The 25,560-nt window shown below is 43.9% G+C and overlaps 1 protein-coding gene across 1 annotated transcript in view; it reads left to right on the top strand.

Annotated features, from left to right (window-relative positions):
• LOC145417535 (uncharacterized) overlaps positions 1 to 25,000 on the top strand; it is a 36,693-nt gene extending 11,693 nt beyond the window's left edge. Inside the window, exons 3-4 of the mRNA XM_080286244.1 lie at positions 22,864 to 22,947; positions 23,996 to 25,000. Coding sequence (XP_080142370.1) covers positions 22,864 to 22,947; positions 23,996 to 25,000 — 1,089 coding nt within the window. The remainder of the gene's footprint in view (positions 1 to 22,863; positions 22,948 to 23,995) is intronic.
• The last annotated feature ends 560 nt before the right edge of the window (positions 25,001 to 25,560 follow it).

Raw genomic sequence — 25,560 nt, 5'->3', positions numbered from 1 at the left:
TGTCTTTCACTCTCCGTTGTCTTTCTCATAATCTTACCAAGCGCACAGTCACCCCGTCTCTCTCTTCTGGCGCTTGTTTCTTCTTAAAGTGAATGGGACGTTTACTGAGCCTGGCGTTATCAGTTGTTGGGTTGGGAGAGGGAATACAGATTTTTGTTTTTGAGTGTATCGTACAGAATCTCATAAATATGATAATATCTTAAGCACAATAACACCTGCTATACCACGGACTTATGAGTTCAACTTTATACCCTTAATGCACGGATTAGATTTGCATTAATTTCAGTACGGTATGGTCTTGATTAACCTCTCCATCCGATGGTTCTTAAACTGTAGAAATGTGAGGTCTGTTTCTTATCGTATTAAAAAAGTCAAATAAATAGTCCATCTGTGAATAGGAAAGGTGCAGACAATAACACTTAGGGTCGTCACAGCAACAAAATCGTAGAGTCCAGCGTAGCACAGGTGTCACTTGCTCCTATCTTGCATCATTGAAAGGGAATGATACCGGGCATTAGCTTTACACAGGAGGCTGCCCAAGTCTCTCACTGCTGTAGGGCACGAGAGGTGTGGCACTGTGAGGTGCGTGGTATGACAGTGTGTGTGTGTGTGTGTGTGCGTGAGAGAGAGAGAGAGAGAGAGAGAGAGAGAGAGAGAGAGAGAGAGAGAGAGAGAGAGAGAGAGAGAGAGAGAGAGAGAGAGATGGGACGGAGACGTGTCCTGCATGCCTGAGCACCACCTACTCCATGTGGTGCTGTACAAACAGAACTGCACGCACTGGAGGTGTGTCCACTGACTCAGCACATACGTACTGTACAAGATATAACTTTACTTCCCAGAGTCAAATCACTGGTGACGATGCTTAGTATCCTGTTGAGGAGATAGTGTATATGGTTTTTTTCTGTTTTGGCTGGTGTGTACTATAATGTTTATCATAACCTATGTTATTCAAAGTGTATTCATTTTGAATGTTTTATTCTAACCATGATAATTACGATTAGGAAATCTTTTGTAAAAAACGTCTATCTCTATCTATCTATTGCCAGACGCCATAATCCTGTAAGGGGTGGCCATTTGACTTTGAGTTATTTGTTTTACGGGGAGGGGCACTAACCCTCCACCAACCCACTTGCTGACACGTAGGGAGCACGTATGGTTTGGTGATATGGTTACCACCCAGCGTTGTAAATCGTTTCTTGGCTTACAGGAAACCATTTGGCTTGTCGCTCAATGTAAAGCCACCTGTAAAGGAAAGAAAAGCAGTAAGAAGTGACAGGAAAGATGGGAGAAATAGGAAGAAAGGAGGGCAGGCACAGAAAAAGAATGATAAAGGCTAAGGAAGAAGTAGGCAGCATTACATCAAGTGCGTGGATGATGGTCGCCACCACCTGTAAAAAACGTGATTGGTCAAATTGTAGTTATGTTCCTATTCAGAAATGTAATGATATTTCCTGCTTTCATTAAGGATATATATATGTGCAATGATCAATCCTTTAATACTTCGCTTGTTTTATGGACCGTAATTGTTTGCTAATATCTGATGTGCCGTTTATCATGTCAATGATTATTGTTGCTTGAAATATTGTATGTGTAACTGGATATTGTGACCAATAAATACTTACTTACTTACTATGGCCAACTCCCTGCAGAAGGTCGCAACTCAGGGGGACAGCAGAAGACATATAAAGATCATATACGGTAAGGACAACTGTGAAGAAATGCAACATACCAAAAGAAACCAATGCCTCGGACAGAATTCAGTGGCGAGCCCTCTGCAACGAGGGAACCATTCATCTCGATGAAGCTTGGAGCCTGGCCAGTGAAGAGCGCGGACAACGGAGCAACAACCAAAACAGAGTTCTCCCAGCAAACCCAGAATTAACATGCCGACTGTGTGGCAAAGTCTGCGGATACAGGATTGGTCTGTACAGTCACACACGTTGGCACCAAAGACAATCCTAGTGAGTATAGTAGCCGTAGTGTTCTGTAGCAGAAGGACAGCTTTATCTAAGTAATTAAGTAAGCAAGTGCGTGTGTATGGGAAGGGGGGTTGTGTGTGTGTGTGTGTGTGTGTGTGTGTGTGTGTGTGTGTGTGTGTGTGTGTGTGTGTGTGTGTGTGTGTGTGTGTGTGTGTGTGTGTGTACCATCGCATGACAGAGGTTATGAAAGAGTACATCTGTGAATAGGAGGATGCGGGGTCTTCACAGCAACAATAGCATCGTAAAGAAGGTTCACTAGGGCACATACGCCAGTCGCTCCCACTCTTACCTTCAAAGACCACCAAAATCATCTTATACTGAAGGTTGCCAGTGCCTCCTTAGCTGCTGCAGGGAAGAGGATGTGGCTATTGAGGGTGTGGCACTATGATGTGACGCGGTAGGATGTGGCGTGTAGTGGTACTGTGGTGTAATAGTGTGATGTGATGTGGTATGGTAAGGTAGTGTGTGTGTGTGTGTGTGTGTGTGTGTGTGTGTGTGTGTGTGTGTGTGTGTGTGTGTGTGTGTGTGTGTGTGTGTGTGTGTGTGTAGCGTGACAATGAGAGTTGCGGCCGTGTGATGCATGATAATGTTTGATGTGGCAATGCAAGGTATGGCAGCGTGTGGTGTGACAGTATGAGATGCAACAATGGCAGTGTGAGGTATGGCAATGTGTGGTATGGCAATATACGGCGCGCCATTGTATGGTGTGGTAGTGTGTGTTGTGGGAGTGAGAGATGTGGCAGTGTATGGTGTGGGAATGTGCGGTGTGACACTGTTTTGTGTGGCAGTGTGCAGTCTGGCAATGAGAGGTGTGTTTCTAAGGTATGGCAATGTGTGGCATGGCAGTGACACGTGTGGCAGTATGTGGCGTGGCAGTAACGTATGGTAATGTATGGTATGGAGCGTGTGTGGTAACTATGTTTCCTACCGTCATGATTTTGTACCCTACTGCTATTTGTGGTGTTATAGACTGAACTGTTCTATGTCCGAGGGTGTTGTTGTTGTTGTTGTTGTTACCCCAGACTCGTCTGGACGTAAACACAATGAATTGCGAGAATCCCTTACTTCAATAGGGCTCTCCCAGAGATATTTAGCTAAGATTATGTTGAAGGACCGTCTGTGGAGTTCATTCAAGTATGGTCGTAAAACACACTTTGTGGCAAAATGTGCCTTAATAGCCATACATAGACCACACACTTTTAAAGTCTATTTAGTGGAGTTAGTAGCGGCGCGGCGGCAGTCCTGGCGTCTCAGGCTTGGTTCCACGTCAAGGCAGTAATACTTTCCCTTAGCCACTTCATTTAGATGACGTTTTCTTTATTTGTCTTACTGTAGTCGGAAGAAAGACTTAAGAAAGGCTTTTCGGACCACAGAAGTTTGATGTAGCACTCATTAACCCCACTGCAATATGAGGTCTGTGCTGGGACGAATAAAATCGTTTGGCACGAATAAACTCCTGTGATGAAAAAGTTCAAAACTTTGACTTACTCTAATATAACAACATCTTTCCCGATACCATGTCTGTATTTTGTTCTGCACGATTAACTTCCACGATACATTTTTTGTGTTTCTAAACTGCCATGATGAACCTTCTGTGCTTCTATGATTTCACATTTACGTGTCAACAAATATCATTATCCTTATACATATGTTCTGCAGGAAAGGCTTCTGTGATCTATAACTGACATTTTTGCTACAAAGGTCTATCGTATGCAGGAAAAAAATCTTCTAACGGCAGCAAAAATAAAATAAGACATCATCGTACTGAAGGAATTAATAGATAGTGTCTAACCCCTTCATTATGAGGGTCTATCCTAAATTGAAGAAACTGTCGATAACATCAAACATGACGTTATCATGCTGTGGATGTTAACTCTTGTAAGACTTTCGCATACCCTATTTCGAAACATATATTATTATCTACTTATAATTTTTTCTGCATGAGAAATTTTGCTGCCGAATACTGTACATTTATATGAGTTTTGTATTCTATATCTGAGAACTCAAATCACTGTCCTTATTTAATATTTTCTGAATGGGATACTTCGCTGATTAATGGTTTAAGCTTCTGTGAATTCTTATTTTGTATTTCTGATCTCGTATGCATATGCTTAAGAAAATCAGACTGTATTTGTATTTTGTACTGTAATGATATTGTATTTGAAACTGTGCAGTATTTAGTCATTCGTGTTTTGTCATTTCGAATTTGCTATCTGCATTTAGCATTTATGTTTACCTGTCTCGTATTTTTTTCAATGTGTATCATATATCCTTTTCTTTTTTTAAATTTTGTATTTGAATTATGATTGCTTAATGGGACAGCCTCTTGGTTCACTGCACTGCCACAACGATAACCACATTGAAATCTCTCTGTCTCCACCTCCACACGATCTTAATCTCCTTAACCCTTTCACTGCAGCGACGTAGTATAGTCTTGCTGCCTCTAGACAATTATATTCGGCTAAGGAAGGACTTTTCAAACTGGAGAGGTTAGGTATCACCTTCATACCTCAGGGCACAGGCCTCTCTTAAGCTGAATAAAATCATCTGGAGGTGGCAAGAATAAGAACTGATCAAACGAACAAAAAAATAATTAAATGGGAGAGGTTGAGATCTCTCGCAATGAAGAGGTAACAACCATTCATATTAACTCTTTGAGTACAAGGACGTATGTATTTACCTCCTTCCCACTCTCCCCACACCATCGTAGCAGGAATCACTTCTTCTAGTGAAAGGATTATTCGCGGCGCCTGGACACTTTCACTTGCTTATTTCTGTCTTTATTGGATTTTACATTGACCTCGGGAAACTTTTACGAGCTACGACTGTGTTACTAGCCATTTCTAGGTATCAGGGCGCGTTAAACAATCAGTCTTTTCACTGCGACGACGTGTTTCGTATTTCAGCCTTGCTTCCACCGGATGGGAGAAGGAGGGAGGTGAGAAGACAGGAAGAAATCAGTAGGATAGAAGTTGTGGAAGCAATGAAGAAAGTTAAATCGGGGAAAGCCCCAGGAATTGATGGAGTGTGTGATGAAATGCTGAAGCATGGGGTAGAGATAGTAGTAGAATGGATGTGGAAGATGTGCAGATTGGCCTGGGAGGAAGGTAGAGTCCCGGAGGATTGGAAGTCAGGTATAATTATTCCCTTGTACAAAGGAAAATGGGAAAAAGAAGTGTGTGGTAATCATAGGGGCATTTGTCTTCTTAGTATAATAGGAAAAGTGTATGGTAGGATACTTATTGACAGAGTTAGAGATAGAACAGAGAAATTAGTTGGAGAAGAACAGGGAGGCTTTAGGAAGGGAAGAGGTTGTGTATATCAGATATTCATTCTTAGATCTTTAGTGGAAAAGTTTCTAGAGAAGGGAAAGAAGTTGTATGCGGCTTTAATGGATTTGGAGAAAGCATATGACAGGGTGGATAGACAAGGATTGTGGAATTGTTAAAAATATATGGAGTAGATGGGAAGTTGTTGAATGCTGTGAAGAGTATGTACGATGGTGCGAAGGTTGCAGTGCGTGTGGATGGTGAACTAAGTGAATTTTTCTCTTTGAAAGTTGGGTTGAAACAGGGATGTGTCATGTCTCCATGGTTGTTCAATCTGTACGTGGATGGGGTAATAAAAGAGGTACAAGGTAGGGTAGTGGATGTTGGAGTGGCCCTGGTGAGAGAGGATAGTGTTTGGAAACTCCCTGTACTGTTGTTTGCAGATGATACTGTGTTGTTGAATGAAGACGAAGGGGAGCTGCAAGGCTTGGTGGATGAGTTTGCGAGAGTGTGTAGGAAACGGAATCTAAAGGTGAATGTAGGGAAGAGTAAAGTGATGGTCTTTGAGAGAGGTGAAGTTAGTGAATGTACAGCGAGGTTGGATGGTGAGGAATTGGAAAATGTGAGTACGTTTAAGTACTTGGGTAGTGTGATGAGTAAGGATGGGGGTTTGGAGGGTGAAGTGCTTGAAAGGGTACAGCAGGGAAGAAAGGTTGCTGGTTCCTTGAAAGCAGTGATAAGAAACAGGGAAGTGAGCATGGAAGTGAAAAAGTTACTACATGACATTATTGTGATACCAACTCTAACGTACGGAAGTGAAGCTTGGACGTTGTTGGAAGGACACAAGTCAAGAGTGAAAGCAGTGGAAATGAGTTATTTAAGAAGAGCCTGTGGAGTCACATGGAGAGACAGGCTGACGAATGAGGATATAAAGGAGCGTTGTGGTGTTGATGTGGATGTGATAGGAAGCGTTAGGAGGAACACACTGAGGTGGTTTGGCCATGTGGAGAGGATGGAGGGTGAGAGACTGACGAAGAGAGTGTATGTGAGTGAGGTGGAGGGGGGAAGAGGGAGGGGGAGGCCGAGGATGAGATGGAGGGATGGGGTGGAGAGGTATATGAGAGAGGGGGGTGTGAGTTGGGAGCAGGGCAGTGAAATGGCGCGGGACCGGGCGACTTGGAGGCGATTTGTTTGTGGCCACCCCAAACGGGATTGAGGCGTCTGGCAATAGATAGATAGATAAAATTATCTCTAGTAGTGAAGAGGATTATGAAGTCGTATCCAATCCATCCAAAAAACTCTTTCCTAACCTGAGTAAAACTGCATGAAGATAGGATGAAAATGGAAAGAATGGAAGTCATCTTGGTTAATGAGCAGTGTATTAGTTATATCGAGACTCTTTGACTAGTTGTTTCTAAGTAGCTCTTTCTGTGACTGAGTAATGGAAACCTGGTTGTTATTTTTTACAAGGCTGGAACAACATTAACGTCAGACGATTCTGTTCAGACGAGAGTGAGTCATAGATGCCTGAGAGTGTTAATACTGTCATCAAAAAATCCTCTCATTATCGGGACAACTCTAGTCAACGCTAAGCTTTTTCATTCAGCTGAGACTAAGTGTTGGTGCCTGAAAGTGTTAGTAATGAACCTCTATAAATTTTTACTAACTTCATATTCTATAAAATTTCTTCCTAAACACTCTAAGCAGCCATTTCTACGTTTCAGATACTGGGTACTAGGACAAGGCCAGTCTGTCACATCTATAACCATTATTACCCTTTTCTAAATCTGTTTTTCACACTAGAACTAAGTAAGAAGCGGCGCCAAGGCACAGCAAGCCCCTCCCCGGCGGTCATTTTAGTGGTACCGTATGAACACAACAGGATATCTAGTCAAAGACGTCACATATCAACTTTGGAGGAAATCGGGTGAAAATTGACGATTTTATGTTCATTTGCAATTTTAGGCCCGACCCACCTGATACTGACCCCCCTACCGCTAACTGGGGGGTGACCCCCCTGATGTAATGAGGGATGTTATAGGATGCAGATTTGAAAGATGCACCATTAGGTTTTGGTTTCATGTCGATATGACGAATCCGAAAGGAGTTATGGCGAAAAAAAAAAAAAAAGCTTTTTTTTTTTACCTTTTTATTTTTTTTTATTTATTTATTTTTTTTTTTTTGGGGGGGGGACGACAGCCTGGGCCTTGGCCCAATTTGGCCCAAATTTCATCAGGTGATCAGAAGGTCATAGCCCATCATCCCTGTAATTTTAGTCAAAATCACACTAGTTCTCGAGTAAAGTTTTTAACAGACAGACAGGCAAACAAACAAACAAATAGACAAACCGAGTGAAAACAATACCCGTCTCCGAGCCCCTCCGGAGCGGGGACGGGTAAAAATAAGCTAGGCAGTCTCCTGTTCACATCTGGAAACGTCATTTGCTATCTCTACGTTTCTAGCAGTTTCCAAGCCCGTACTCTGGACGTCTTCGAATGCTCGTCATAAATCATTTTATTTTTTCTTTACATGGCTCCAGTAAATGTTTTGTGCAACTCATATCGCGGCTGATATGATGTACTTAGCATACAAGAGAATATATACGCCTTTCACTCAGAGGAAGTTTTTATGATTTATTCTTTCTCTCTCCAGACGATTATATGCAACCAACTGAAGACTTATTACGATTATCTTATATTTCATATATATATATTTTTTTTGTGCAAGCCTCTGGACATAGGCGTACGAATCCGTTCCCCGAGGCCTAGCAATCCTCCTATATACCATACACTTGCACATGTCACCACTTCGGCGCTAACACCCACCATCCATACTAAACACATGTTAGGGCTATCTCATATAGGACTGGTGTATTGGTATTAAAGGGGGTAATTTTACATGTCAGCGGGTGTCATGGTGGCACAGTAATCGACATTAATGAACTGGAGGGGGAGAGATCGATGTCTAGGCTACATTAATCCCATGACTATCGGAAGCTCTCCCTAAATAAAGTAAATCGACTGTTGAGAGCCTGACTAAAACTACGTCATGGGAGTGAAGGAGTTAAGATGCAGGTGGCTAGATAAGCTGTACTCTTGTTTACTATGACTAGGCGTAAAACTGTCATCTCTCCACCTTAAATGCTGAGCTATAACAAGAGAATAACACTAGAATATGGCGCTAGTCAGGAAGAAGCTTTGTGGAAGGGATTTAGGGCTGTAGTATCATCTTTTTCTGCCACTGAGGTACGAGAAATAAGGTGCAAAAGGAAAAAAAAAAATCTTCGCCCACTTAAAATGAAAAAAACAATAGTAAGGAAAGGAAAGTCTAAAAAAAAAAAAAAAAAAAGGGAGAGGGGAGTAGAGTCCATTACATTCATCGCCAGAACCACGACTGACTAACAACGCCCAACTTTCACACATGTTAATTTTTACAAGCGGCGATATTCAACGCAGAGAAACAATGTCTGGGAAGAGTGAGTGGAATGCTGGTGTGGGGTCGGATGGTGTTTATGATGAGGAACTGGCAAGAGGGGGGCGGGGAGAATGAGAAGGGGGAAAGTGAGGGGGGAGGAAGAGGTGGGCAAGAGGTAGATGAGGAAATGAAAGGGAATGGGGAAAGGGGGTAAAGAGAAAGGAAATGTGAGGAGAGGAGGGGAGAATGAGAGGGGGGAAAGGGGTGAAAGAAGCAGGGAACGTGAGGGGAGGATAAAGGAATGAGAGGGAATGGAAGGAGGGGTGTGAGGGAGAGAGGTAGGTCACAAAAGAGCCATGAGAAAGGGGATGAAAGAGTAATGGGGAAATGAGAGGGCAGAAGAATGAAAGGGAAGGGAGGAGTAATAGACAGGGGGTGGGACAGGGGAAGGGTATGAAACAGGTAAGGGAAAGGGAAAGACGGGGTAAGGGGAATGGGGAAGAGAGGGTAAGGGGAATGGGAAAAAAAGGTTAAGGGGAATGGGAAAGAGAGTGTATGGGGAATGGGAAAGAGAGGGTATGGGGAATGGGAAAGAGAGGGTAAGGGGAAAGGGAAAGAGAGGGTAAGGGAAATGGGAAACAGAGAGTAAGGGGAAAACGGGGAAATGATGGGAGGGTGGGGGAAGGAAAGGGAGAGAAGTGGGGTGGGGAAAGGTGGTGAAAGTGCTGCTGCAAGGTGGGTAAAAGGATAAGGAGAAATGCTGTGAGGATAAAGGAATGAGGGATGGGTGAATGATGGGGTGGGTCAGGGAAATGGGAGAGAATGGGGCTGGGATAGGGGGTGACAGGGTAAAGGGAAATGAGTGAAATGAGGGGATGAGGGGGATGAAACTGAAGTAAAGAGTGTACGAGAGGATGAGCAAGGAGGGGGAGGGGGGATGAAAAGGCAGGGAAAGGTGAAAGGATAAATGGAAATGGGAAGGTGAGGGTAGGAAGGGAAAACGAGAAGGATAAGAGGAAAAACAAGGAAGGGAAGAGGTGGAGGAACGGAGGTAAAGCGTGAGGAGGAGGTAAGGAGGGGGTGGGGGTGTGGAGAGTGTTTGTTGCGGGCTGGGTGGAGATTAATGATGAAGAGCTGCAAAAGAAGAAAGTTGAGCCTACTGCCTTGTAAGACATGCTAATGGGGGGGAGGGAAAGCAGCAGGAAGGAAAGTGAGAGAAGGGAGGAAGAGAGGGTGGGGAAGATGGGACGAGGCGTGAGAAGGGAAAGGGGAGGAGAGGGAAGGAAAGATGGGAGGTGTGAAAAGGGAAAGAGGAAGGGAAGGAGAGAAGGAGGAGGGAGAGAAGTTGTAAAAGGGAAGAGGAAGGTAAGGGGGATTTGGGAAGGGATAAGAATGGAATAAGGGGAAGAGAAAGAATGAAAAGGTAATGGAGGTAGGGGAAAGGAAAAGAGAGGTCTGAGAGAGGAAAGAGATAAAGGGGAGAGCGCGAGGGTGAGAGGGATAAGAAGGGGAAATTATTAGGTAAGTTGGGGAGATGAAAGGTAAGAGGGTTTGGAGGGTGAAGGGGAAGAGGAGAAAGAGGTTAAGGGTAAGAGAGGAGGAGGATGTGGGAGAGTGTAAAGGTTATTGTGAGGGGAGGGAGAAAAGTAAATGTAAAGAGATTGGAAATGACAGGAATATTTGACGGGGGAGAGGAAGTTCGGGGGATAGAGATGGGGGGGGGGGAGTTAAAAGGCGTTAGGGTGAGAATGAAAGGGGATCGGGAAGGGGAGTAAAAGGGATGGGGATGAGAGTGAAAGGGAATGGGGGTAGGGGGGAAGGATAAGGGAGATTTTAACACCCCAAATCAAATGTGTTTTACTGGCTTGTTCTTGCTACTCCCAGACGGTTTTTATTCCGCGTAGGGAGAGCCGAAATGAAGGAGTTAGGGACAGTCTTAATCAATTCCTTCAGTACTGGTTGAATATAATCGATGAATAAAATCGACATGCTACCATTCATGAAATGAATGATAGCATGTCCTCGAGCTGAAGTGTTCGGAGGAGTATGAGGGGTTAGACGGAATGAGTAAGAAAAGAGGAAGTAAACAGTGAGAAAGTGTGGAAATTAGAGGATAAGGGTAACGGGCTTGGGTGTGGGGGGTTTGTGGGTGAAAGAGTACGGTACGTGAGTGGGCCGTACTACTAAAACTGACAGCGTGAAGGTGTGAATTAGTCTCTAGTTTTTGACGATAATTTCTGAAGCATGTGATGATGACAAAGTATGTGTGGCCTTTATATGTTATTGCTGACCACGCACTGCAGTATGGGATGGAGGCTAATCACATCTTACAACTGCAAGTGTTTCATGGCGGTATGCGGGGGCCCCCATCATCCACTCATTTGATGTAGTGCTGCCTTCACCTCTATTTTTTTTTTTTTTTTCTGTGTCTAACCTCCCCTCTTCATGTTTTCACCCATCCTTCCTGTCACTTCTTATTTCTTTTCACCTCATTTGGCCCTACACCGAGTGTCAAGTCAAATGGTTTCCTATACTTCAGGAAAGCGTTTACAACGCTGGGTGATAATCATACAACCAAGTAATGGGGTGATGCGGAGCTGACTAAGGTGCACCTGTTAACTGGGTGGCTACATCCAGGAATGCGGCGTCCATCCAGGAACCAAACCTCATACTAATCGCCGCCTTTCGTTGTGGCGAGGCGCTGTCTACCAGAAGGGAACATCGGTTTACTGTGCGGGACGGCCCTGCAGGGGCGAATGCTTGCCTGCGATTGATGGGTCTGCTCACCTCAGACCGGGGTTAAACAACAACAACAACAAGTGTTACATGAAAGACTCAAAAATTAGGGTCTTGGTTACACTTTCCAGCTGTCAGTTTTAATAACTGGGTCGTAAGGTGTTTTGGATGAGAGGAAAAGTGAGGTGCAGGAGGGGTGAAACAGTAATGGGATACTGGGTAGGTTAAGAGAAGTGAGGCGAATAGGGAACAGGTGATACGGCTAGTGGAAAAGGAAGGTGAGATGACGGCGTGAAGGGAGTTAGGGAGGGGGTGGAAAGGTACGGAGTGAAGAGGCGGAAATGATAGGGGATGAGGATAAGGGAAGTGAGGGGAATGGGGAAGGGATGAGATGGTAAAGGAGGAAAGAGGGACTTCGGGATAGAGGGTGAGGGAAGTTAGGTAAGGGGTGAAAATGTAGTCTACAGAGTGAGAGGGAAACATGGAGAAGGGAGAGGGGAGGGTAAGTGAGGGTGTATGGGGAAAGTTAATAGGATAAGAAGAGGAAAGTAAATTGACAGGGTAAGGGAACTAGGGAAGAGACGATAGGGTAAGTGAAAAACAGGGGTTGGGGTGAGGAGGGGATGGAGATGACGATAATCTATGGGGAAGAAAAGGTTACAATGGAAAGCCAACAGCAACAAACCAACTGGTCCTTTCGAGGCCGTATGTATCGTGAGGGTGAGGGATGGGGGAGGCTGGTCAGGTGGTCGAGGGATGGGCTGCCGTTCAATCACTCATGTCTTCAGGTATCTTTAGGATCATTCAGGGTTTGTTCGATCACTGCAAGGCCAGGTGCGCCGATTCATGTCATTTAGGACCATTCAAGTCTTTCATATCCACTCAGGCTGTCAGGCCAGGTCAGGGCTTCTCAGGGCCATTCAGGTCCAATTAGGTCAATTCTCTGCCTTCGTAACTCTTAAGGCCCAGTCATATCAATTCATGTTGTCACATCCATTCATGTAATTTTAGGTCCATTTTAGTTGTTGTAATTAATTTCAGCAGTGCTCAAACCCAAACAAAGCAACTGAGGACAATTTCAGGCAATTAGGCCCTTTAAAGTCACTTCATGCTCATCAAATTCACTTAGGTCAATCGATTCAGGTCATGGCTATGAAGATGTGTTCCAAAAATACCATCAATCTGTGCAATGGTTTTTGACATAAAATTATGACAATTCACATCTTACAGTAATGTGTGAGGTGAAGGGCAAAGAGTGTGCCGGATGGGCTGAGATGGTGCAAGATGGCGGGAGGAAGTACGGCCTGTGAATATAAGTGTTGTAGTCGGCTGGTAGTCGAGGCATTCATCATCATTATCACCATCACCAAAACTTCCTTTCCTACCACAAGATGGGGTGAGGTATGATCCAGAGAATCAGAGGAAAATTATATAATGGAATTTACCACAACAGTGGGGAAGTGGGTGGGGTGGAAGGGGAGGAGTGGGCTGGATGGACCGGGTTGGAGATACATAGTGGAGCCTACCAGGGGAAGTACGGTGTCTGTTGCAAAGATGAGTGTTGTAAGGTTGCCGGTAAGGTGAAAATCAAAGGTGAGCAAGGGAAGAATTATGAGCGGAGTGGGCAGAAGGGTGTAAGTGGGGTTGGCAGGATGGGTTAAGTTGGTGTTGGTTGATGGGGCAGGGAAGGACGAGTACACCCAGTGAAGCTAAATGTTGTATGGGGAGCGATTTTGGTGGTTGGAACAAATTATTCCTAAAAGACTGGTGCTGGAGGTGGTAGAATAAGTGTGGGGTGTGTGGAAAGGAGTGGGTGGGATGGATAGGGATGTTCGTGAGTGATGGCTCTGTGTGGAGGTAACACACCCGGTACAGATGGCCACTTAAGAACAGCAGCAACAACAACAAAGTATGCTGGAGTTGCTCTCATATACCCGGGGTCTCACGACGCACGTCAAAAAAGTATATAATTACGAATGGGGTAAGTGGGGTGAGGGATGAGAATGAGAGAGGTGAGGAAGTGAAGGGTGAGAGGGGGGGATGGGGGAGGAGTCACGTTTAGCTATACCTATGTTGGGAGGGAAAGGAGACTGAAGTGGAGGAGGGGGGGAGGAGTTGGAGGGTGGAGATGGTTGTGAGAGATGTAATGATGAATTGGAGAAGACAGGAAGGTGTAGGAGAAAAGGGTTGAGGGAGAAGGTAAGGGGATGGAGAAGAGGATCTAAAGTGAGTGGAGAAGAGAAATGTAGTAAGGGTACAGGACAAATGGACAAGGGACGCTGAAGAAGGCAAAGAGGATGGAGGAGAGGAAGAGAGCATGGGAAGATGAGCAGGTGGATGGAATGAGGAGATGAGTAGGTAAGGGAAATGAAGGAGGGTGAAAAGGTAAGAAGGATGGGCAGGGGGAAGGAAAATGTGGATGGGAGGGAGAGGGGATGAAGGGGAGGGGAAGGGTGTTTGATTAATAGGAATAAGAGGAAGGGGAAGGACTAGGGTGAAACTCAGTTAAGATGGGAAAGGATGGTGATTGGTAAGGAGTGAGGGATGAGGGTAAGGGAAGGTGACAGTACTGTGCAGGGAAGACTGGGATGGCGGGAAGGAAGAAGGGAAAGTGGGATGGCGCTTGGGAGGGGGAAAGGGGAGAGAAGGGGAGGGTCACGTTTAACTCTAACTGTGTGGGAAAGAGACGAGGGGGAACGGAAGGATGGAAGAAGAGTGAAGGTAAGACTGAGGGAATGAAAGAGGATGAGGATGAGGGGTAAAGGTGATGAGAGGGTATGATAATGAGGGACCTATAAACCATACCAATGTATACTTAGACTGTTTTCCATTTCACCATCTGTGCATCGTATCTATCCACCCCTCCTCCTAACCCCCTATGACTACCTCTTTTAATTATGGGTCGAGGTCAAGAGTCAGTCACATGCTGCAGAAGGAGGGGAAAATTGCATGAATGGAAGGGTGGCCACGAGAATGGGAAGAGGTGGAGGAGGATAGGGAGAGAAGGGGTGTGGGGTTGAGGGTCACATACAACCATTTGTCGGGTCGGGGTCATCCTCACCTGAATAGCCTCGTCTGGTGATAACTAAGGTCAAATACCCAAGAATCAACCACACTTGTGTTGGAATGGAAAGACTGCAGGGATGGAAGGATGATGAAATTAGAAATGGATGGATGGAAGGATGGGATGTGAGTGGGGAACAGGCAAGGAGAGGAAGGATGGTACGATGGGGAAGAAGGTAAGAGGGGGTAAAAGAAGGGATGAACGAATAGGGAGGGAGAAAGGGGAGAGTACGGGGGGGGGGGATAGGAGTGAAAGAAGGACCAGGATGAAGAGGCAAGGGGGAATGGAGAGGGGCAGGAAGGATAGAAAGGCTGGGGTAAGGTGGGGGATAAGGGTCAGATTTAACAGCCTGTGTGTGGGGAGGGAAAGGACTGGCAGGGTAGGGTAGGGCAGAGTGGGGGTGTGGAGGAGCGGGGTGCAGGTATAAAGGGAAGGCGTGTGAAGCGAGAAGGCACCACACACTCTCTTCCCACCGCCATGCAGGCACTGGTAAGACACCCAACAGGCACTAACTTCACGCCTTGTCCTGCCATACACAACCACCTACCTCTACTATCATTATCCTACCTTCATTCGTTTGCTACCACTACTATCGTCATCGTCCCTTCATTCGTTTGCTACCACTACTAACATCATCGTCCTTTCATTCGTCTGCTACCACTACTATCATCATCATCCCCTTATTCGTGCGCTACCATTACCATCATCATCGTCTCATCGTCCCTTCAGTCATTATTATCTTTAATTTGTTCTCTAATTATCCGTCATGCATTTTCCTTCATTCGTCTGCTACCACTATCATCGTCATTGTTCCCTCACACCTCCGTGATTCGTCCACTACTACAACCACTACTATCGTCATCTCTTTAATTTCTTGTCCTTCTTTCGTCTACTATCACTATCATAGTCATCATCCCTTCTTTCGTTTTTTGCCTTGATTCTTTCTTTTCTGCAGTTCGTACTTTAATTTCTTTTCCTGCCGTCCTTCCTTCTCCATCCAGTACCATCGTCATCTTCCCCCCGTCCTTCCCTAAGTATATCTGCAGCCGTACCACCAGACAATATTATTCAACTCAGGAACTCTTCTGAAAGTGTTCAATCGTCGACTTTTCGCCGTCTCCCTCATCCCCTTCAGTACAACGACTATTGTTGCACTTTATTTTAGCTACCATTATCTGATATTACTAAGCTTTGGGAAGCCCTCATGTTGTTACAGGCTTCCAGCCGTCTCCATCAATTCCATCATTACCAGGTCTGGCCTATAACTTAATAAAACATTCTGGAGGCAGCTTGAACACGTTAGCCCGTTGACTGACATGACGATTTTATATCTACCTCCGCAAACGAAGCTGAAGGAGGTTATATATTCATCCTAGTCTGTTTGTTTGTCCACAAGATATCTAAAAAGTTACTGATGCATTTCAATGAAAATTTGAGGATATGTGGGTCATACGCCAAGGAAGAGTTGATTATATTTTGGTGGTGATCTGAGTTGTCTGGTATAGGGGTTGGCGGAGGAATGTGCTCTCTGACTGCAGTCTACTTGTCCTCCATTCTTGCTACCGCCAGACGATTTTATTCCGTTTAAGAGAGAGATCTTACAGTGGGGATGGGTCAGAAATTACCTCTAACTCCTACACAATGGCGCCACCATCGTGTTATTCTCACTGCCACCAGACGATTATACTCAATGCATAAGGGGACACTTGTTGTAGGGGCTAGAAACAGTCTCTATATAAACTCCTGTACGATGACGTCTTCATTATTTTGTCACCACCCAACGATTTCATCTGAGTCAAGAGACCTCCCGGGTTGAAGATGTTAGTCATCGAAGCCATTCCTCTGTCATCACAATTAACTCCTTCAGTATGATGGCGTCTTTAAAGCTTTATTCCAGCTGCTACCACTACATGCCTTTATTCAGCTTAGAGAAGACGTCTGGTGGTGAACGAGAGCAAACTCCATTAGTCCCTTTATTATGTGGTCTGTCCTAAGCTGATGATATCTAGTGAAGGGAATTAAAAAAAAAAATAAAGACTTCATTGTATTCAAACGTTTAACTCGTCGGCTTCCCTCATCCGTCTTAACTATACATTTCCATCCTTCACCTTACAATCGTCACAGTCTTAATTCACTCTTCTTATTTTTACCTCTTATTTCGTCCTCCTTTCATCACCCTTTCACTTGAGTCGTCACCTATACCCTCCCTTCAATCGTCTTATCGTCTCATCAATTCCCTATCTGTTCTTCTTTAATCCTTGGTTTCCTGGTGGCGAGCAAAAATTGTATGACGTCAGCTTTAAAGGTTAACGACCCTTTGCCTTTAATCATCACCTATTCAATCCACAATTACCTCTGCCCACCTCAACACAACTAGAAAGCACTCAGAGAGCGCACACCTCCGCCAATGCCATTGCAGGATCCGGACCCGGATCCGGATCAGCCCCAAAATTTAATCAATTCTTTCTTGGCCCATGGCCCACTCTTCCACAAATATCATTGAAATTCATTAAGAACATTTGGAGATATCGTCTGGACGAACAGACAGACAAATATAGGTGAATACATGACCTCCTCCAACTTCGTTGGCGGAGGTAATAATGAAATACATATCATCGTAGTGAAGGCATAAATCTCCACCTACTTTAATTCAATCCTTCCTAAAAACTCGTCCACCTCAATTGGTCGCTCCCTCTCATTCAACCCCCCCCCCCCACCGTGCCGTCTGTGTGGTAAGCTAATCCCCGTCACCTGATGGCGTAACTCAGCGTGAGATCGCAACAATAAGGGATGTCGGTGTCACTTATCCACAACAACTACATTAATCAGCGCTACAACGTACACAAAATATCTGCTTTTAACCCACATGATGATGATGATGATGATTAAACCTGTTTTGCCCAACCATCTCTTGCATTTTGCTCTTGCTGACAGATGGAACATAAAGGAAATAACCCCTGTCAGGCCAGATACTTATGTAACGTCGATCTTTTTATATTACATTATGTCTTTACTAAAATAACTCGTCCGCCCTAACTTTGCGGGAATTTTCGTATTTTGCAACTTTTATTTCTTGTTGCAGACACAATACTACGGCTCTACATGCTTTCCATAGCACTTCCCCGTGACTAGCATCATAGTGTGCTATTTGTAACTTGCTACAGCTCAGTATTCAGTAGGTACAGATGGCAAGTTTAAGCCAATTAAAAGCAGACGGAGTACAGCAAGTCAAAATTTTGTTCTAACTGGTGAGTTGGAGATAAAGGAAATAACCGGTTGCATGCGAGTGTTATGTAAATTTTACTACTACTACTACTACTACTACTACTATTATTATTATTATTATTATTATTATTATTATTATTATCAGTATCTTAGCTCTTCTGTAATAGCATAACTAGTATTTCGTTCTTGCTGACAGGTGGATGATGAAAGGAAATAACTCTTTTCACACCAGCTGTTGTGTGATGAGGAGTCTGGTGCAGTTAAGACGTTAGTAAAGGCCGTATCTAACATCTGTTCGAAGGTCCCTCCCGTGCTGAATAAAAACTGTCCATCATTAGCAAGTCTGTAGCATAAAACACGTCATCATTAACCCCTTCATTACCAAAAGGCTCTTCCTGTTCTGTTCTAGTTAGGATGTGCTGATTACCAGGGTAGGAACAGGAAATGACTGCGTACATGCGGGATGGTGATGTAATGTGTTTTCCCGTCTTACTCAACACTCTCAGTACCAGGTTGTTTTTCTTTTTCCTTTTTTTTAATCTTCTTTTTTTACTTCTGTCTGGCGATTTCATTCTGGTGAGGGAATTGGAAGTAGTCTCTATTAACCCATTCACTAATATAGTTCATTCACTTTAAATTGACCCAAATCTTTCTCCTTTTTCAGCCTACTTCAAGAAACTCATTGACAGAAAAAGACAATACTAGGGCTCTGCAACCTTTCTGTAGAACTTCTTCGTGACTTGCTCTAGCATTATATTCTAGTGCTAATCTACTGCTATAACTTGGCATTGAATATGGAGGGATGACAATTTCAGACCAGCGTAAAGTGATCAGAGTATAGGATGTTTTTTGTTTACTTCTTGCCACCGCCTGAGCATTTATATTTTATCTTTGCTACAATCTGAAAATTTTGTCCAAGTGAGAGTTAACCCTTGAGTACTAAGGCGTATTTAGTGTTTTGTTCTTCCTAAAGCCTGCCAAATCTATTCATGTGCAGAAGTTAGAAGCAGTCTCCATTACCCCATTCATTACCAGGGCCACATTTGTATTTGGCTTTTGCTACCCTCTGGCCATTTCAGGCAGACCACAGAATTAACAGCTCTTCATATCCAGTACCTTTTTTTTTTTTTTTTTTTTTTTCCAATGTATTTTGTTCTTGCTACTGTCAGGGTATTGAATTCAGCTTAGGAGTCTTCTGGCGGTGAAAGGCCTAAAACAACTTCAATTATATCCTTCAGCAACTAGACGTCTTTTGTGTTTTTTCTTTTAACCGTCTCACGATTTTATTCAGGTGTATAAAAAAACTTCTCACAGTGAGGGCGATAGGAGGAATCTTTCTTAATCCCTTCAGTAGCAGGACGCCATTTTCATCTTCTCTTTCCCAGACAGTTTCAGAAATTTCATAAGGCGTGGTAGTGGACGGATTTGAATTCACTCTCCAGCAACGCCTTCAGAACCAGGATATGTTATATTTGGTTCTTGCTGCCCTCAGGCGATTATATTCATCTGAGGAGACGTGTGGTAGTGAAAGGGTTAAGTAGTATTACATAACTTCGCTTAACAAATTTGCCATTCAGTACGAGAGGCCTCACTACAGGCGATTAAAATCGTCCTTCTGTTGCAAGGTTTAAAGAAAAGTAATCACGTTGGAAAGATTTTTGGACTTTTTAACTTCATTACAAATGGTTCCCTAAAGTTAAATAATTATCTATCAACAAAAACAAATAAATAACTGGGTAAATACCGGTAAGGGGATAACAAAATAATAAATAAATAAATGGTGAAAGGGTTAACTAGATGATGACAAACAGTGCTCGTGCTAACATCATAAAAACAATCAATCAGTGACATAAATGAATCAGGAAATATAATAGAACAGTCGTTATACTTAAAAAGGTGTACAATAAGCGATCATGCTAACAATATAAAAACAACCAGCCAGCAGCAGAAGTAAATCAATAATTATAAAAAAGAACAGCCGTTGTACTACACGATGCTGTCAGTGAGTGGTGGTGGGGTTTAAAATGAGAATGATTCAAGTCACTGTTGCTGCTGCGTCGTGTTCACAGCAGCGAGTACCAGTTAATCTGACTAATAGCTCCGTACTCCCTTCACCACAAAAAGTATGAGTAATCATCACTAATAACGGTCGTCATTAGGGATATTTAGGAACAGTTACTCTATTACTTTCAGATGTTCACGAAATAATGACAAAAAGTCAACCCGTTCCTGCCAATTAGTATTGGTAGCCGGAAACTAAATGGGGACCTGTCATCTTACGGCTAATGACAGTGCTTAAGAGAGATTGGATAGCTTTATCTAAGAGGCTCTCAAACGCTGTATATTCTCTTAAGCTGAGAAAAAAAGAGACTAAATAATCGTCATCATGCCACCCCTACTGACCCTGATAACTGTAAAAACGAGCGCTACCCTCGTATTTCCAGTGTGTTGTAAAGTGGGAGTGGCCATTTTCCCACCTTCTTCGCATTAATGTTAGGATACGTTGACCTCTTTGCCCAGCACCTGTGGTAAAAGCAGCCTTTCACCTTTGATAAATGTCCCGAAAAAAATAGAGCTGTGCTTTAGAACCCCTGAGTTCATGTGTTTATTCCATGAAGTTTGCCGGGTATACCAGCTCTTCTGCTTCTTATATAGCTCTACTGGCTGATGTGGGTGTTAGGGAGGAAAGTGACGGACAGACCACACAGACAGTAGCTATGTAGACACAGTGCAACAACAATAGGTGAACTTTTGACCCTGACTGTACACCAGGAATTGTCAGACTGGTAGTAAAGAACAGACAAGGGAATTAAAGGATTGCCTAATGACCCTCTTTTGTTGTGTAACTGGGGTATAAGGTTATGGTGAGCAGACACTTTTCAGCTTGCACAAGAAGTGAAGGTTAGTTAAGAATGAAATACTCTTATACCATACTTTTCTACGCAAGGGAATATTATCTGTAAATGCCAGGGGTAAGTTGTTTCTGCATAACCTCTCGCACTCTAATGAGGAAAAATCACCACCTTAACCCTACTTCCTACCATATAATGGGGTGCGTAGGATCCAGAAAGGGGAAACAGAAATCACAAAAGTAAGCAAGCATCATCATCATCATCATCATCATCAATTTATCTATTTCCTATTAGACAACAAAGTAGGTAGGATCCAGAAACAGGAACAAGAGTACAGGAGGTGTAGAACTCTCAACAAAATGACAAGTGAAATACGACACAATCATTCAGTTCTTCGAAATCCAGACTGCAATACGTATAAAATCTGGAAAATGTCCCAACTTTCTATATGAGCCAGGACTATGTCAGCCACTGCCATGTTAACCCCTTCTACCCGGTGTGTGTGTGTGTGTGTGTGTGTGTGTGTGTGTGTGTGTGTGTGTGTGTGTGTGTGTGTGTGTGTGTGTGTGTGTGTGTGTGTGTGTGTGTGTGTGTGTGTGTGTGTGTGTGTGTGTGCTATCTCCAAACTATTTCACAGGAATCAAGCGAGATATTTCGAACTGGAGGTGTTATAGGTATCCTAGATTAGCCCCCTTCTGAACGAGAGGACTTTCTCAAAACTAAATAAAGTCGTCTTGAAGTAGTATAAAACAACGAATGATACGTCGTCAGAATGTGGCAAATGCTGCATTCCCTTCTATCTCGTTTGTCTGCCTCCTGTCTTGTCAATTAATTCCCTGGGGATTGTCAGTTACTCTTTCACTGTGTTACCTTCTCTTCTACTTACGTGGCCCAATCACCCCCATTTCTGCTCATTTCTATTACTTTTATATATCACTTCAACTTGAGGGCAAATTGGGTGAGAGAACCGATAAGAGAAGGGCTAAATGGAACTACTATCATATCATGCTCAAGATAATCGCATACTCATGATAATACACGCTAATTACATGCGTGTCGTAACAAGCCAATTAACCCTTCACTTCGCTAGGTTCTTCCCGAGATTAACCTTTTCACTATGATGACGATGCATTTATTTGATTCACGCTACTGTCTGTTGATTATAGTTTGCTAAAGGGCAACCTCTCGTAGCAGAAGGAGCTAATGGAGTTTGTGTCTATTCCTCTACCATCAAATGTTTCTTGTAATCAAAATAAAATCATCTGGTGGTTGCAAGAATAAAACAGAGAAGCCATCATCGCGGTGAACAGCTGATGAAGGCTGTTCGTAATTCCTTTTGTTAGGGAGATATTTTTTCCTACATTTAATCTTACGGCGGTGACATAAACACATAAATAAATAAATAAATAAGACATAATCGTACCGCTACGGTACGTAAAGTTTCGCCCGACGGCAGAAGGCACCGGTCACTCACAGTCTCACAGTTGTTGCAGATAACAGAGTAATGTAAATCTGAAACCTTCACAGCCAGGTCCCGCTACCACTGCAGTCTATCCCGATTGCCTGTTTTCTTGCTTGTTACGCACTATTTGCTGCGACTCTCGTCCATCCCCATAGCCTATACAATTTATGAACACTCATGATCCTGCATCTCATCTGGCGTGTTAGTTGGAACAGAATTCTAGAACTCTACCCACCATGGAAGGGCTGATTATCACAGAACCAACACTTTAAGGTCCCAATGACTCACTCTCGGCCGATTAAAATCGTCTGTGTTGGTGGGAATAGAACTGTAGAGTTGTGCCGCCCATAAGAAGGTTTACTCTTTCACTCTGATAACACCTTATACACCAAGAATGCTGAGAAATATTCCCATATGAAGTGTAAAGAAGGCAGATAATCAACTCTCTCTTGAAAACGTAAATAACGTTGAAACCAACCTTAGCTGACAGATCTATCTCTCTATAGCAAGACACTTTCATCCCTGAGGGGGTGGCCATGATCAAATCGCCTCCACCTCGCCCTGTCCTCCGTTATATGGCTGCCCTACCTCCATCTCATACCCCCATCACTCATGTCTCCACCTCATCCACTCCCTGTGTCTCACTTACATACACTCTCCTAGTCAGTCTCACGCTCTCCATTACCTCCACATAGCCAAACATTTCCCGGAGAGTCCACACCAACTCCACAATTCTCCTTAACTTCCTCATTTGTTTGTCTTTCTCTCTGCGCAATTCCACAAGCTCTCTTAAATAACTCATTTTCATTTCTCTCACTCGTAACTTGTGTTCTTCAAACAAAACCCATATTTAATTCCATAGGTTATCGTAGAGATCAGGGTACTGTCATGCAACGAGTTCTTTACTTCCATGCTCATCTCCCTGTTCTTTGTCAACGTCCTCAATGTACTGTACCCGCAGACAATTTTTCCTGCTGTATCCCTTTCTCGTACTTCATCATCTAAACTCCCATCCATGCTCATCACACTAACTACAAACTTGAAGATGATCACGTTCTCCATTTCTTGATCATTCAGTCTCACTACACACACTGCGACTCCATTTCTCTCAGACACCATAGCTTTACTGTTTGCTACATTCACTTTCATATTTCGTTTCTTGCACACACACTCTTAATCTCATACGTCAAGCCATGCAACTTCCACCCGATTTCACTCACGAAAAGAGTATTATTAACAAACAAGAGTACAGGAAATCCCATCCCTTAAAGTGTCTAAGTAGGGACACCCTAACATCCACTACTCAACCTTGTATTTCTTTTAGAACACCATTAATATATACTGTACTCTAAATAACTACAGCGACACGACATGGCCCTGTTTTAATCCAACATTATATAAAAGAATGTGTTTAGTTCATCTTTCACACGTGCTGCCATCCTTGCACCCTCATAAAGACTTTTTATAGCCTTGAAAAGTCTCCCATCCACTTCATATATCCTTAGCACCTTCTGTATCCCGTATTGGTTCTCTGTTATATGTTTCTCCGGATCCATGGCGGTAGAATATACCCTCTTTCCCATCTTTAAATAATTTTCTGTTGGAACAATATCTCGTTAAAGAATATCAAGTCCACCTAAGTCCACCTAATTCCTCTCCTACTTTTCACTTAGTTCTCTCTCTTCCTCTACAGACAATTATCCCAATATTTTATCTTTCTCCTACGTTAATAATAAAACCCCTGTAGCTGACACGTACTCCTTTTTCTCCTACTACAAAGCAACTTTTTTACGTGATTTCCAGTTTTCTAGTACTTTTCCATACATACATACAGGCCAACCTGCACCTTTTCCACAACCATTTTCATTACCAGTCCCTTATATTTCAACACAAAACATAGGCATTATATTTTGGTTAATTCCAGACGAATCTATTTTGCAGACAGAATCCCTACGCAGTCTAAAAATTAACCCTGTCCTTCTCTCCCTCGACAGGTCCTCGCTACTGTGGTGGTGGCCGTGGGGGCGGGAAGACTCGGAGGAGGATACAGCAGCGGGGGATCCGGAGGATTCATCTCCGGAGGCTCTAGTGGAGGCCTTATTTCCGGAGGCTCTAGTGGCGGCTTTATTTCCGGAGGCTCTAGTGGCGGCATTATCTCTGGGGGTTCCAGTGGTGGTTTTATCTCCGGGGGTTCGAGTGGAGGCTATGGTGCTGGTGGTTCAAGAGGTGGTTTCATCTCTGGTGGTTCGAGCGGCGGCTTCATCTCTGGGGGTTCTGTGATTGACTCATCTGGGGAGTTCATTTCTGGTGGTTCAGGTGGCTTTACTTCAGGGGGCGCAGGAGCCATCATCCACGGGGGCAGCTGCGGGGGTAATCTTGTGCGTCATGCTGATGGCAGTTGCGTGTCACCCCAGATAACCCGCAATATCTACGTTTACGACGCCCCACGGGTTCCTCATACCGTTGGACCAGCTCCTTCAATCCCAGCACCCAGAGTCGAACACAACATCATTTTCATCCGCGCTCCTGAAGCTGGATTTGGCCCTCAGCCCATCGTCATTCCCCCAGCACAGCAGAAGAACATCGTCTACGTCCTGAATAAGCGTCGTCAGCAACAGCAGAACCTGGTTCATGTCCCGGCGCCAGCGTCCATCCGCCCAGAGGTGTACTTCGTCAACTACGGCGATGGTGACAACCCTGCACTCCCTACTGGTGGAGATCTCAGCTCGGCTCTCAGTCAGGCAGCTCAAGGAAGTGGCGAGTTGATCGGAAGTGGAGGAGGTGGTGGATTCATCGGTGGAGGAGGTGGTGGAATTATCAGTGGAGGAGGTGGATTTGTTAGTGGAGGAAGCAGTGGAGGATTTTTGGTTGGCGGGGGTGACAGCTTTGAGGTGGGTGGCGTAAGTCAGGGTGGTTTGGTGGTGGATAGCAGTCACGAGGTGGGTGGTGGCATATCCATTGCACCATCCCGTGGCTACTCCGCACCCTCGGGTAAATAACTTCTCTCCAACGCTGAGATTCATAAGGAATTTATAATCAACTTCTAGTCGTAATCAGGGTCTGTACGTACAAGAAGACAACACAGAGACAAATCCCCCACTTTCCTGTTCCTTGTCCCACAGCAAAAACAAATATTAGTTACGTGAACGTACCGAAGCTTTGATTTTGCAATGAGAACAAGAGACAGGGGAGGATTATGCACTTTGCGTTCTTCATCCTTCCTGCTAAATCCAATCACATTTACGACAGGGAAAGATAGTAAGTTTCTTTGTGAATCTCGGGTCCAGATGTAGTTACAACTTTCTCTTAGCAGTCTCATCTTCCTCCATCATTCCTCTCACCATGACACATTTTAGATACTTCCCACAGTCTTTCAGTTCTCTCGTGTTTCTCCGGATAAATTTTACACTTTCCCTTGGGGTCACATTTTCCACATTGTCCAGACAAAATTCTCTCTCTCTCTCTCTTTTTTTTTTTTTTTTTGGCAATACTATCTTATTCCATATTCAAGTGGCACATATTCTTCCGCAGATATTCTCAACATTCTCGTGACTCTCTT

Source organism: Coenobita brevimanus, chromosome 110, assembly GCF_032717465.1.
Source record: "Coenobita brevimanus isolate Jiangsu-jjx chromosome 110, ASM3271746v2, whole genome shotgun sequence".
NCBI classification, from domain to species: Eukaryota; Metazoa; Arthropoda; class Malacostraca; order Decapoda; family Coenobitidae; genus Coenobita; species Coenobita brevimanus.
This window is presented reverse-complemented; position numbering and strand designations above follow the sequence as displayed.